General features: G+C 46.3%; 1 protein-coding gene across 1 annotated transcript; it reads left to right on the top strand.

Moving 5' to 3' along the window:
• Positions 1-254: 254 nt before the first annotated feature.
• CWC15 (CWC15 spliceosome associated protein) lies at positions 255-12720 on the top strand. Its single transcript, XM_077341483.1, has 7 exons — positions 255-394; positions 2501-2639; positions 4181-4293; positions 5984-6072; positions 9285-9395; positions 11153-11271; positions 12282-12720. Exons 2-7 carry the CDS (start codon positions 2509-2511, stop codon positions 12409-12411), a joined length of 693 nt encoding a protein of 230 aa, XP_077197598.1. The 5' UTR covers positions 255-394; positions 2501-2508; the 3' UTR covers positions 12412-12720.
• The last annotated feature ends 695 nt before the right edge of the window (positions 12721-13415 follow it).

Here is a 13415-nt window from a genome sequence, read left to right as displayed (position 1 = left end):
GCATGCACACGGGGGTTCAGACCCAGAATCTAACTGGTTGGTCTTACTGGACTCAGACCCCCTACCCGAATCTATCGACACACACACGGAGCTTCCAACAAAAAGTGCAATTCACCATCGCCCGCTGTTTTCTATGAAAGCCTAAAATGCGCGCGCTCTCTCTCTCTCTCTCTGCCCTGGGAAGCTGGGGGCTTCGCTTGGAGACCGGAAGTGTCGAGCCGCACCCGACGCCACTCTTGCTTCTATGGAGGGGGGAAAAGGTGGCCGCTCTTGCCGGTCCTTTCTATGGTTGGCCAGAATGGACGCGCGTCTATGGTTCGCGGCGCGGCGCATTCTGGGATGCTGGAAGAGTAATGGCGCTGCTGGCCTAGCTGGGGTCGTGCCCGGCTCTCAGGTGGGTAATCCCGGGACCCCCGAGCCTCCAGGGGGCGGCCTTTGTGGCTGGCCGCGTAATTGTGTGGATTTGGCCGCCCCAGCCCAACGCAGGGTGGCCTCCAGTGTCTGAACCAGGGTTTAAACCCAGAGGAAGCATCTCTGACCCGTGGCAGGGGTTGCATTGGATTGCAGGGGTGGCTAAACCCGTGGCTCTCCAGTGGTCCGTGTACTACAATGACCATGAGCCCCTGCTGAGCAGGGGCTCATGGTCATTGTAGTCCATGGACCTCTGGAGAGCCACAGGTTGGCCACACCTGGCTTAACATAATTGGAGAAGAGTGTATTATTATCCATTATGTCTGCTGAAAGTCATTGCTGTGCTTATTTTGCGCATAAATATTGCTCTGTAACATAGATAGGTCCTCAGCCAGCTGCCTCTTGATACGATAATAAGACTTGATAATGAAATTTATAGACTGCCCCTTTCTGTGAACAGTTGAGGGGTGGTTTACCATGTGTTAAGATTTTGGCTTAAAATACAATACAAGCAGTAAATACGCTGAGTGCTCCACTGTCCTGCCACTTTTCCTTATATTTCAGTGGTGGGATTTTGTAATGGAGAGGGAAGCCCATGAGATTGTGTTCACTTGTCCAGGCCTCAACCATATGCCTATTGGAGTGGTGATGTTTGGCTGTCCCTGCGGAGTTTGAATCATATTGGTCTTTTTCTGCTGAGAATTAGTTTGCGCATCTGATGAAGTGGTCTTGGAGGGGAATAGGTTTTGCATCTTTTGCTAAAGCAGCAGCATTGCTTAAGAGAAATACATCACTGGAAATCTGTGGGGAAACAATATCATACTCTTTATTCATGACATTTTAAAATGCTGCAAGGGGGATGTTTAGATGTTTGGCCAAATGGGCAAAGTGAGATATGATTTCACTTCCGATTTCCATTCATGGTTCCTTGGAAACAAAGACTGAGAGAAAGAAAGCTGAAAGGTACGTTTAAAAATATATATAACCAGGCATCTAAGAAATTGCTCCTGTTGCCAAAAGCTCATTCTCGCATTTGCTTTGACCTCTATCAAATAACTGGCTTATCCCAAGCTTGTCAGGACTTGGAAACCAAGCAGGGTTAGGCCCTGGTTTGTACTTGATAGGGGATCACCAAAGAAGACAGGAGTAGCGATGGATGGGGCAGGTAATGGCAAACCATTTATGCTTGTATTCTGCCTGGAATGCCCTGTGGGTGTGGTTGCCAGAGTCAGTTGTGACTCGAAGGAATCTTTTTCTTCTGTCAAATGATGCACTGGAATGTCCAGACATGTGGAAATGCAGTATGAATTCGGGGGTGGGATAGGATATCATTAAGAGTTTAAATGATAATAGGAAGGCTAGAATACCAGATCCACCTCTACAACAGACCTGGGATGTATGGCCTTAAGAAAATCCTAGTGCCTTAGCATCTCTTTTGCAGAACAAAAGATAATTAGCCTCTGCAGGAATTTAAAATGATAACGCTTTATTCTAAGTACAGGAGAATCAGCTTGCTGCAGTTTTAACAGCCTCACTTTCTGCCCAAGACAAACCTTGTGATGCTTTAAAAATTACTTTGAGGATGGTTGCTGTGTTCATTTTCTGCAGCCAAAGTAACAACAAGCCCACTGGCATGTTAAAGACTAACAGATTTATTGTGGCATATGTTTTCGTGAGCCAACGCTCACTTCATCAGATGCATGGAGACCAAGCAGGTTCTGTCTCACCTCAGTTTATGCCTCTCTTAATCTATTCACCTTTAATGTGTTCATTACTATATTTTGTGAACTGCCTCAGATCTCAAAAAGATTATCGTAAAAGAGTTTATATTAGAAATGTACTATTTGCTATATCAGCACAGAGCGATGGGAAAGCAAGGAATTGAAAGAAAATATCTGTTAACCCCTAATTCCTATCAAGACTTACCTGAAGTAAGCCCAGTTTAACTCAGTGTGGCTTACTTCCAAGTGCATGTGAAAAGGATCACAGTGCAAAACCACACACACAGCAGAGCGTTATGGTTTCCTTTAATAGTGTGCTTTAACAGGGAGGCTGTAACTTGTATGCACTGTGCATTTTGGTCCCACAGTGTTGAAGATGACTACTGCAGCCAGACCAACATTTGAGCCTGCGAGAGGAGGGAGAGGAAAAGGAGAAGGCGACCTAAGTCAGCTATCTAAACAGTATTCCAGCAGAGATCTCCCTTCTCATACAAAGATCAAATACAGGTAAAAGATAGTTTACGCATTTTGTTCAAAGCGATTTCTGAAACAATAATCAGTTTGGCAGGGACTGGGTTTTCTCAGGTTTATAGGGGAATATTGCCCTAGTACGTGATCAGCTGGAGGAGGGAGGACATTCTAATTTTTTTTCTGGCCACAAATGACTGTAGGCAGGTCTAGGCAAACAGACCAGGAAAAAAATGTGTGAATTTGTGGACTTATTTCCAAGATTTGTTTTCCTGACACTTACCACCTCTCTCTTGGGAGATAGATCAAGATGGGTAGCTGTGTTTGTCTGTCTATAGCAGCAGAAAAGGGCAAGAGTCCAGGAGCATGTTAAAGACTTGACAAATTTGTGGCAGGGTAAGAGTTTCCATGAACCACTGCTCACTTCTCCAGATATAGCTGTATATCTGAAGAAGTGAGCAGTGTCTCACAAAAGCTCATCAATTGCCTATTTAAATTGCCCTCCAAAGGGGCTCTTGCTCTCTTCTGCTGCCTCTGTTGTGTCTTCAGAATTTCTTCAACATGCATGAGCAAGTGAATAAAAATAAATTCAACTGGACAAGGCAGTTCTTCAACACTGTGTCATAATGGCAGGGGGAAAGTCTTACATTAATATTTGCTGATGAGTTTCTTGGGCACCTTGGGATGTAGTATATGGGACAGTCCTGTGAAAAATTCCACCAGCCTAAGTCTATTGACAGGAAGAAAACTGATTCACTTAAAATATGGTGGCGAAGGAAGGTTTTGTGGATAACGTGGGCTTCCATAAAAACGCAAATAAGCGGGTTCTAGATCGGATCAAGCCTGAACTCTCCGTAGAATCTAAAATTGCAGAGACAATTAATTGTCTTCCTCAAATCATGACAAGACCAGGCTGACTAGGAACGACAATAACGCTAGGAAAAGTTGACGGCAGCAGGAAAAGAGGAAGATCCAACATGACTGGCTCAAAGGAGGCCTTGGTCCTCAGTGTGGCAAGACCTGTGCAAGGTTGTGAATGATAGAACACTTTGGAGGCTATTCATTCATAGGCCAGAAGCAGCTTGATGGCACATAATGCACATGAGTTTGTACATTTCATTGGCTCAGTCCGGCATAATTCTGCACAGGGTTGGACTGAACGCTTGCTGCCAGATCAGAAACTTGGAGTAAACTCTTGCTTTGTTTGTCCTGATGGTGTAATACTGTTCCCATTCTTTCTCATGGGGGCTGCAAGAGAAAAAGGGCTTGCCTAAGGCCTAAGCGGAGGGGAGATTCCCAGCTCACATTCTGGACCACTGTACTATACATACACGAACGTGTGAATCTGCTTTCTGATGAGTCAGACCATTGGTCAATCAAGGTCATTGTCGCTTCAGGGTCTCCTGGGGTCTTTCTCATCACCTTCTACCTGATGCTTTTTAACTGGAGATGCCAGGGATTGAACTTGGGGCCTACTGCACAGCCCTCATGAGCTCTCCCACAGATCCACAGCCCCTGCCCAAATGCTGCCCGCACAATAACTTTCATCCTTCAGCTTGCCCACTTGCTTTTTGTTCCAGGCAAACCACTCAGGATGCCCCCGAGGAGGTGCGCAACCGTGACTTCAGGAGGGAGCTGGAGGAGAGGGAGCGCGTCGCTGCCAGAGAGAAGAACAGAGACAGGCCGCCACGAGGTTTGTGCTGTCTGGGCAGGCTGTTATTACTTGTGGCGGGGTTGTGGCCTGTGAGATGCTGGGGAACTCCCTGTAGCTCCAATGTAGTCCTTGGACACTCCAGAGAGTAAACAGAGGTAGTGGAAATAAGGCTGTGTTCCAACTCTATGATTCGACGTGGCCAACCCTCTTCCCCTCTTCCTCCATTGTAGCTGCACCCCGGTACCCTGAAGTTAGCTAGGGTGCAAATGTTTGATTGAAAGTTACCCAGCAGCCATCAGTGGCAGAATGGGGATTCGAACCCGGATCCTAGTCTGATACTCTAGCCACTATACCATCCTGGCCCGTGCTTGCTTAGAAGGCGCAGTAGAGATTTCCCAAGGGCTCCAGTTTACTGACTGCTGGGATGGAGAGAATCCAAGAGATGAAAAACAAGGCTCTAGGGGTACAGCGGAGAGGTGGTTTGGGGGGGGGGGGAGACAAGAGGGGAAAGCACATAATAGTTGGCTCAAGCTGGTGCAAGAAACAGAAGTTGCTCGGGAAATATATTGGGAAGGAGAGAATCTGTTTGCCCAGCTATCAGTACGTGTTGGGTACTGGTCCTAACAGCTTGGCAACAATGGTGTACTCACCCAGGTATTTCATGTGTGCCAACAGATATTTTTAATGGTTTTAAATACATGAGCTCTAACAAAATGTTTCTATTTTTATAATTGTTTCATCCCTAACCCTTTTGGTTCTCCCCTATTTTTCAGGTTGTTCCCCCCCCTTTATGGTACCTGTTGCCCAGCTATCAGCTCAGGGTTAACCCAATAGCTTTTTTTTTTTTTTTTTGGGGGGGGGGGGTCCACTCTTTGGGAAGGAGGTGCATAGGATGCCTTCTCTGGCCAGGTTTTCAAAACTGCACAAGGCTGTTGCATAAGAGGGTTAGGTAGATTAATGGAGGAGAGGTCCCTCAGTGGCTACTAGCCATGGTGACTGAGGGGAACTTCCACATTCAAAGGCACTAAGCCCTTGGATCCCAGAGCCAGGAGGCCACATGAGGGGGAGGCCTCAGCCTCGACACCCTGTTGCTGGCCCTCCAGAGTAACTGGTTGGCCACTGAGTGCAGCAAGATGCTGGACTAGATGAACCACTGGTCTGATCCAGCAGGGCTCTTCTTCCGTTCTCGTGAAGGTCTCTGCAGCCAGATGCTCGTCTGTCTGTGCTGGATCAGAGGAGCGTGTTGGCCTATGTGTGAGACAGGATGCTGGACTAGATGGACCACTCGTCTGATCCAGCAGGGCCCTTCTAATGTTCTCATGAAGTCCTCAGCCTCTATGCCCTGTCGTGGGCCCACCAGAGTAACTTGTTGGCCACTGTGTGAGACAGGATGCTGGAATAGATGGACCACTGGTCTGATCCAACAGGGCTCCTCTTATATTCTCCAGAAGGTCTCAGCCTCTATACCCGGTTGTGGGCCTTCAGAGTAACTGATTGACTGCTGAGTGAGACAGGATGCTGGACTAGATGGACCACTGGTCTGTTCCTGTAGGGGGTCTTCTTATGTTCTAGTTACCGTAAGCTTTTGGATGCTAACTGTGTTGGTGCAGCTGAGGCATCAAAGTTCTGGAGTTTGCAAAATCAGTTTTTGTACGCTGTGGTGGTTCCTTTCCTCCCATTGATACTGGACATGCGAGTGCTTTCAATTGTTCCTGTGTTTCTTCCACAGAACACACAACTTCCTCCTCGGTGTCTAAGAAGCCCCGGTTAGATCAGATTCCTGCTGCTAACCTGGATGCAGATGACCCATTAACAGACGTAGGCATTCTTATCTATTTACCTCATTTGTAGTTGGCCTTTCTCGCTGAGATTCAAGACAGATAGCAATCCACAGCAGGGTGTCAAGGACTGTATAACTATATGCAATCAAAATCAAAATCACAAGATGTCATAGTCCCATTGTATACGGCACTGGTCAGACCACACCTGGAGTACTGTGTGCAGTTCTGGAGGCCTCACTTCAAGAAGAACGTAGATAAAATTGAAAGGGTACAGAGGAGAGTGACGAAGATGATCTGGGGCCAAGGGACCAAGCCCTATGAAGATAGGTTGAGGGACTTGGGAATGTTCAGCCTGGAGAAAAGTTGAGAGGGGACATGATAGCCCTTTTTAAGTACTTGAAAGGTTGTCACTTGGAGGAGGGCAGGATGCTGTTTCCGTTGACTGCAGAGGAAAGGACACGCAGTAATGGGTTTAAACTTCAAGTACAACGATATAGGCTAGATATCAGGAAAAAAAATTTTCACAGTCAGAGTAGTTCAGCAGTGGAATAGGCTGCCTAAGGAGGTGGTGAGCTCCCCCTCACTGGCAGTCTTCAAGCAAAGGTTGGATACATACTTTTTTTGGATGCTTTAGGATGCTTAGGGCTAATCCTGTGTAGAGCAGGGGGTTGGACTAGATGGCCTGTATGGCCCCTTCCAACTCTATGATTCTATGATTCTTCTATGCACCCAGCAATGACTATGCTGTCAGGGGAAACAAGTACTAATCGTAAGCCACTGTAAATGTAAATAGTTATTATGCAGTCTGTCATGTTTCTTTGTTGCCAAGAAAGCACGCTATTTGACTGGATGCAAAAGACAGATTTTATTCTAGAGCAAGCAAGAGAACACAAACATAAACATTGTCAGCACTGAAATTTCAGTGCAGTTACACAGTATATAACGCCTTTGCCCAACCCTCCTCGTGGGATCCAATTAACGTGGGAAGATTCAGAGGAAAAACAACCCAGGTGGCTGGGAACTCTCCATTCACCCCTCAGTATAATACAAGCTGGGAAAGATGAAGCTACAGGATTAGAGAACGAAGCAGTGAAACATTAAGTTACATACGGTACACAATGTATCAAAAAGAATACATTGTTTTTTAAACCTGGCTTTTCACTACCCAAAGGAGTCTCAAAGCAGCTGACAATTGCCTTCCCTTTTCCCCATACCCTGAGAGGTAGGTGGAGCTGAGAGAGTTCTGAAAGAACTGCTGCATGAGTACAGTTCTACAGAATTGTGACTAACCCAAGGTCACCCAGTTGGCTGGATGTGGAGGATTAGTGGGGAATCCAACCTGGCTCACCAAATTAGAGGCTGCACTCTTAACCATTGCACCACACTGGATTCTCCTTAAAGCTGGATTGCAAAAGGAGGCCTCAGTGCAATAAACAGATTGTGTAATGTGCATAATGATTATGACTGTGTAATGTTTGTGTATGTAATGAAGTACCTTAAGTGCCAGGGGAAGGTATGGGTAGACAAGGGTAGGGAGAGCCTCACTGGCCCAGTGAGATTGAATAAAAAGGTGGTCTCTAAAAATCCCCCACCATGGACACACCACACAGAGTCCATCTAAGAATCTTTCATCGGCTTGTACACCCTGCCGCCTACAGAGCCGAATGCTGCTCATCCCCCCTGTCCCTATGTATTATGGCCCATCAGGAATTCTTCTTGATTTGGCTGCCTGCTGAAGAAGGTCCATGGCTTAGTGTTGGGGTAGGCAAATTGTGACCCTCCAGATGTCCATGGACTACAATTCCCATGAGCCTCTGCCAGCAAGTGCTGGCAGGGACTCATGGGAATTGTAGTCCTTGGACATCTGGAGGGCCACAGTTTGCCTACCCCTGGTGTAGTGCATGTGTTTGGCATGCAGAAGATTCCAGGTTCTGTTTGCCAGTTTTAAAAGCTCAGGTTGATAATACAGAACTTGGTAGACCAGTGGCCTCTCTCAGCATAAGGCAGCTCCATACGTTCTGGTGAATTGTCGCCCATTAGATCATTGTACAAGGCAGGTGTGTTGCATTTTGCTTCGTGGGTTGCAAATTACACAGGCCTTTGTTTTCCGGGAAGTGCTGCCTTCACTGGTTTCCTTAAGCTTCTCTACTATCATAGGACTAGGAGGTTGCTTTTGTTGTTGCTTCAAGTGCATCCAAGTGAGCCCAAATTCTCTTGATTGCATCCTTACAGCTGAGCCTTTGGGTTGGTCAGGAAACTTAGAAACACAGAGCTGGAAGAGACCCTGGGGGGTGGGTCATCTGCTCCAACCCCCTGCATGATTCAGGAAATTCACAGCCATCTCCCCCTCTGTTCCCCCAGTGACCCCTGCTCTGTGCCCAGAGGAAAGTGAAAAACCCCTCCAGGCTCATCTTTTCCACCCCTCCCTCTTGATGCCAAACTTAGTGCAGCCTCCCAGTCGCTAAGGCCCTTGAGGTGGCTGAAGGGCAGACTGTAAACATCTTCATGGACTCGGCTCTCCCGGATGGGTCTTTTTTTTGTAAAAAATGGTAAAGGTAAAGGTATCCCCTGTGCAACCTCATGGACAGACAGCTTCAGACAGCATTTCTGTGGCCTTACCACTCTGCGCCACAAGAGGCTCTGTTTGTATTTGTGCCTAAATATGGTGGGAAACCTCAGTGTTCATGACAGCTTCCCAACGGGTTGCATGGCCTGCCACATTTGTGTTTATCTTGATATTTTTGAAAAGTGGCTTGTAAAAGCCAGAATTAGAATGCCGGTGTCAAAAGGGTTACAGGCCGGCTTTGCTGCAGTAGAATAACAGGCAAATGCAGACAAAAGGGGCGGTTTGTAGGGTCTACTATCAAAAAGAGAGAGAAACTTATCCCAAGGCTACTAACAATGTTTTCAAAATGTATACAGAATAAAGAAAAGTAAATTAAAAAGTCTCTTCTTTCTATGTTGCTTTATTGTAGGATCCAATTTACTTATAAGCGAGAGGAACAACCCCGGAGGAAATTTAACCTTTGAAAACGGGAGATATCTAGAAACCATTCTGGTTGGATCCTACAATAAAGCAACGTAGAATAAATTTTGAAAACATTGTGTTAGTAGCCTTGGGACAGGTTTTTCTCTCTTTTTGGCAGTAGAATAACAGCCTGGTAGCCCAGAGTGATGCACCTGAAGCATTGACTGAAATGTCCTTCCAACTTGGGAGAGAACCGAACACTGATGTGGATTCCTTTGTAGGAGGAAGACGAGGATGAGGACTACGAGGAAGAGAGCGACGACGACACAGCAGCGCTGTTAGCCGAGCTTGAAAAGATAAAAAAGGAGCGGGCTGAAGAACAGGCCCGAAAGGTAAAAATAGGATTTTTGTCTATTTATCATTCAACAAGCTGCCTTAGGCAGAGGTGGACCACCGCAAACCAGCGCTTGGCATTCCAAGAGGGCTTTTGGTGTTCAGAGTTGTTCACGTACATTATCACAGTGACCTTTACAAAAAGGTTGGCCTGCATCATCCTCATATTGTGGGGGGCTGGGGGCAGACTGGGGCGTCTTCCCCAAAGTCTGTTGAGTTCCGAGCAAGATTTGAAACAGGGGCCTCCCAGTTTGCACTTCCTTAATCGAAAGCTTTGGATCCTGTTTCCGCCTGTGTACACAGTGGCTTCCGGATGGGAGTAACTAGTTACAGTTCACCCACTTGCTCCTGTCCTGACTGTGTCTAACCTACAATAAAGGTAAAGGTAAAGGTATCCCCTGTGCAAGCACTGGGTCATGTCTGACCCTTGGGGTGACGCCCTCCAGCGTTTTCATGGCAGACTCAATACGGGGTGGTTTGCCAGTGCCTTCCCCAGTCATTACCGTTTACAATTGGAACCTACAATAGTCAGTTCCAATTGGCAGCAAGTCTCTGGCATTCTGGGCAGTGCCCTTTCTCAGTTCTGTGTCTTCTTTTTAAAACTAGAAGACCCTGGGAGCAGCCACGAACTACCCTCTTCATCGTGTGGGGCAATGTAGGTTGCAAACATTTAATGGGGATGATTTTGCACCATGTATTACAGCTGAATCCTGTTTGCATGAGTCTCCATGGACATGCTGGTCTGCATTGCCCGTTCTGACCGGCAGAAGCTTCCCGGGGTCCTAGGCCAACTGCGTTGCCTGAAATATTCTTAAGTAGACAGGCTGGGGCCTTAATTCAGTGATAGGGAATCCCACATTTCCAGTGCCCCAAATCAAAAGAAGAGAATGTATCTAGCAGCAGTATACCTATACGGGAATAGAGAAATGAGGTCTCAAAATGGCCACTAGAGGCCGGTAGAAATGGCAAGAGAAACCCTACACTGGGGTAGCCAAACTGTGAATCTCCAGTTGTCCATGCACTGCAATTCTCATGGGAACTGTAGTCCACTGACATCTGGAGAGCCACAGTTTGGCTACCCCTGTCCTGCACTGTACACGCTTCTCTTTTGCCTGACAGCTGATGTCCTCTCCAGATGTGATCATTTGCTTTTTCTCTGTAGCGGAGAAAAAGGGAAGAGAGTCCAGGAGCACCTTCAAAACTAACAAAATTTGCAGTAGGGAAGGAGCTTTTGTGAATCACTGCTCACTTCTTCAGATACCTGAATTCGGCTTGCAGAATCATTATCTGTTTAACAATACTATCAAAGGGTTAGGTGGGAATTTTTCCCTATTGAAAGCTGCGGTCCTTTTAGCAAGATAACAGATTCAGGGGGAGGGATGGGAGCTTAGTTAACCAGTTGCAAGTAACTCGAAAGATCGGATATTGCTCTTTTTTCTTTTCGATCTGTGTGGAAATAGTGATTTAAAATACTTATTGCTAAATTTCGGATATTGTTCTTTTTCCTTTTTGGTTTGTATTGAAATAGTGGTTTAAAATAGCCATTACCATGAGCACTGAGTTCAGTTTCAATGTTGCATTTATTCTAAGGAATGGCTACAGTTGCTTTGCGTTCAACCTGGGTAACTAGTGCAGCAAGAATTCTTTCAGACTCACTGGGAAAGGATGTTTTGTGGTTATCCTTGCAACCTCCTCTCTCAGTTGGGCTGGAAAGAACCCACATCCTGACCGATTGTCCCTTGCCTTGTCTTGACAGGAGCAAGAGCAGAAAGCCGAAGAGGAGAGGATACGGATGGAGAACATCCTGAGCGGCAACCCACTGCTGAATCTTACCGGTCCGGTCCAGCCACAGGCCAGCTTCAAAGTGAAGAGGAGGTAGGGAGCTCTGCCCATTGTTCCGTAAAGAGGTCCTCAGACCACAGCATCACCTCCATGGGGTCCCCATCGTAGAGCTATTTAACTGGATCCCGGTCCCCTTTAGAAAGGGGTCTTTTATAAAACCTTGTTGAACTTTTAAACAGCTGTTTGCTTTGTAGTAGATTCGTAAGTCTTGCACTTTATATATAGGGTAGCTAAGCTAAACCAAACTTGATGGGCAGTCATAGAAATCTTAGAATCAAAGAGTTGGAAAGAACCTCCAGGGTCATCTAGTCCAACCCTCTGCTCAGTGCAGGAACTCACAACTACCTGCCCACCCACAGTGACCCCAATTTCATGCCCAAGTGATCCCTCCCACACCCGCATCAAAAATTTCCAGAAGCCAGCGTGGCCTGGAGGAAATTCACCTGTCCCACAGTGGCAACCAGCAATTACCTGGGCATGCAAGGAAGGGCCGCAAGAGACAAACCCTGGCACATCCCTTCCTGCCCACCCACTCACAATCTGCCTAAGTTCATAAAATTAGCACTTCTGTCTATCTAGCCTTTGCTTAAAAACTTCCAAAGAACGAGAACCCACCACCTCCCAAGAAAGCCTGTTCCACATCAGGAACTTCTCCAAGATGTTTAGCCGAAAATTCTTTTGAATTAATTTCAACCCATTGGTTCTGGTCTGCCCCTTTGGGGCAACAGGAAACAACTCTGCTCCATTTTCCTTCTACCATCAGTTTGAGTCCAGGTCAAAGCTGACAAAATCATGATGGTTCTAATAGTTCTCTTCTGTCTGGCAGCTGGGCCCTCTTCCTCCTGGGAACCCTGCAGGGAGGTACATCGGTAGCCCAAAGGTGTTTGCAGAAAGCAAAAATCTCCCATGACATTCCTAGGCAGACTAATCTCAAAACTGCCTTCTCTTCCTATCCATTTCTCATAATAGTTTGGATGAAATAATCTCTCTCTCTCTCTCTCTCTCTCTCTCTCTCTCTCTCTGTTCAACCCACTTTTTTCCAGGTGGGACGATGATGTGGTTTTCAAGAATTGCGCAAAGGGGATCGATGAGATGAAAAAAGACAAAAGATTTGTCAACGATACGCTGCGGTCCGAATTTCACAAAAAGTTCATGGAAAAATACATCAAGTAGTCCATGTTCTGCTCTCAGTTCTAAGGGTCCTGCGTGTGTCAGTAGACTGGGCAGAGCAAGTCTCTTCCCCACCTGGAAAACTTCACCGTTCAAAAGTGAGAACCTGCAGTGTAGACTGGCTCCTTCCCGAATCCACCATCCCTGTTTTAACCTAACTCGGCATCTGGAATATCCGCCGGTGATTCTTGTGTTCCAGCTAGGCTGGCTTCCTTCCCAGAAATGTATGGATGTTTGTTGATATGGATTTTCTTTTTAACAGCCTTTCTGTAAATGCTTTGAAAATGGTTTGCAATAAATCCTGTGTCCGAAGGCTTGTCTGACTTACGAGATTTTGGACCTGCTTTTTAAAAGCAGATTCAATCATTTAGTTGAGGATAGAGGTTTTAAGGGGCGCTGCTTTCAGACTCAGCCTGGTGCAGACCAAAATCTGTAGATCAGAAAGGTAACATTTCTATGAAGCAGCATGGGGGAGTAAAATGAAGGAAATATGTGCGTTGATACATAATACACACGTTTGTATGTATGTCTGACTGTATGTAGAAGAAACAGAAAAAAGGTTGTTTTTTATACCCAGCTTATCACTACTCGAAGGAATCTCAAGACAACTTAAAAGATTCAAATGAGTAGCCATGTTGGTCTGAAGTAGCACAATAAAATCAGAGTCCAGTAGCATCTTGATTTATTCAAGGCGTGAGCTTTCGAGTGCAAGCTTCTTCAAGCAAGAAGTTGGTTCTTATATGCCACTTTTCTCTACCTGAAGGAGGCTCAAAGTGGCTTACAATTGCCTTCCCTTTCCTCTTCCCACAACTGACACCCTGTGAGGGAAGTGAGGCTGAGAGAGCCTTGACAGAACTACTTTGTGAGAACAGCTCTATCAGTGCTGTGGTGAGCCCAAGGTGAATCAAAGCCGGTTCTCCACTCTTAACCACTACACCAGCCATTCTCAAAATTTTGGGGGCCATGGCCTTTTCATGAACTCCTAAAAGGATACAACACAAACAGAA

This window comes from Paroedura picta, chromosome 6 (genome assembly GCF_049243985.1).
Source record: "Paroedura picta isolate Pp20150507F chromosome 6, Ppicta_v3.0, whole genome shotgun sequence".
NCBI classification, from domain to species: domain Eukaryota; kingdom Metazoa; phylum Chordata; class Lepidosauria; order Squamata; family Gekkonidae; genus Paroedura; species Paroedura picta.
This window is presented reverse-complemented; position numbering and strand designations above follow the sequence as displayed.

Excerpts from the sequence above, each read along its gene's own strand:
- CWC15 (XM_077341483.1), top strand. The coding sequence starts at position 2,509 with ATGACTACTGCAGCCAGACCAACATTTGAGCCTGCGAGAGGAGGGAGA. Across the intron at positions 2,640-4,180 it reads CATACAAAGATCAAATACAG|GCAAACCACTCAGGATGCCC; the intron begins GTAAAAGATAGT and ends TTTTTGTTCCAG. Across the intron at positions 9,396-11,152 it reads CTGAAGAACAGGCCCGAAAG|GAGCAAGAGCAGAAAGCCGA; the intron begins GTAAAAATAGGA and ends TTGTCTTGACAG.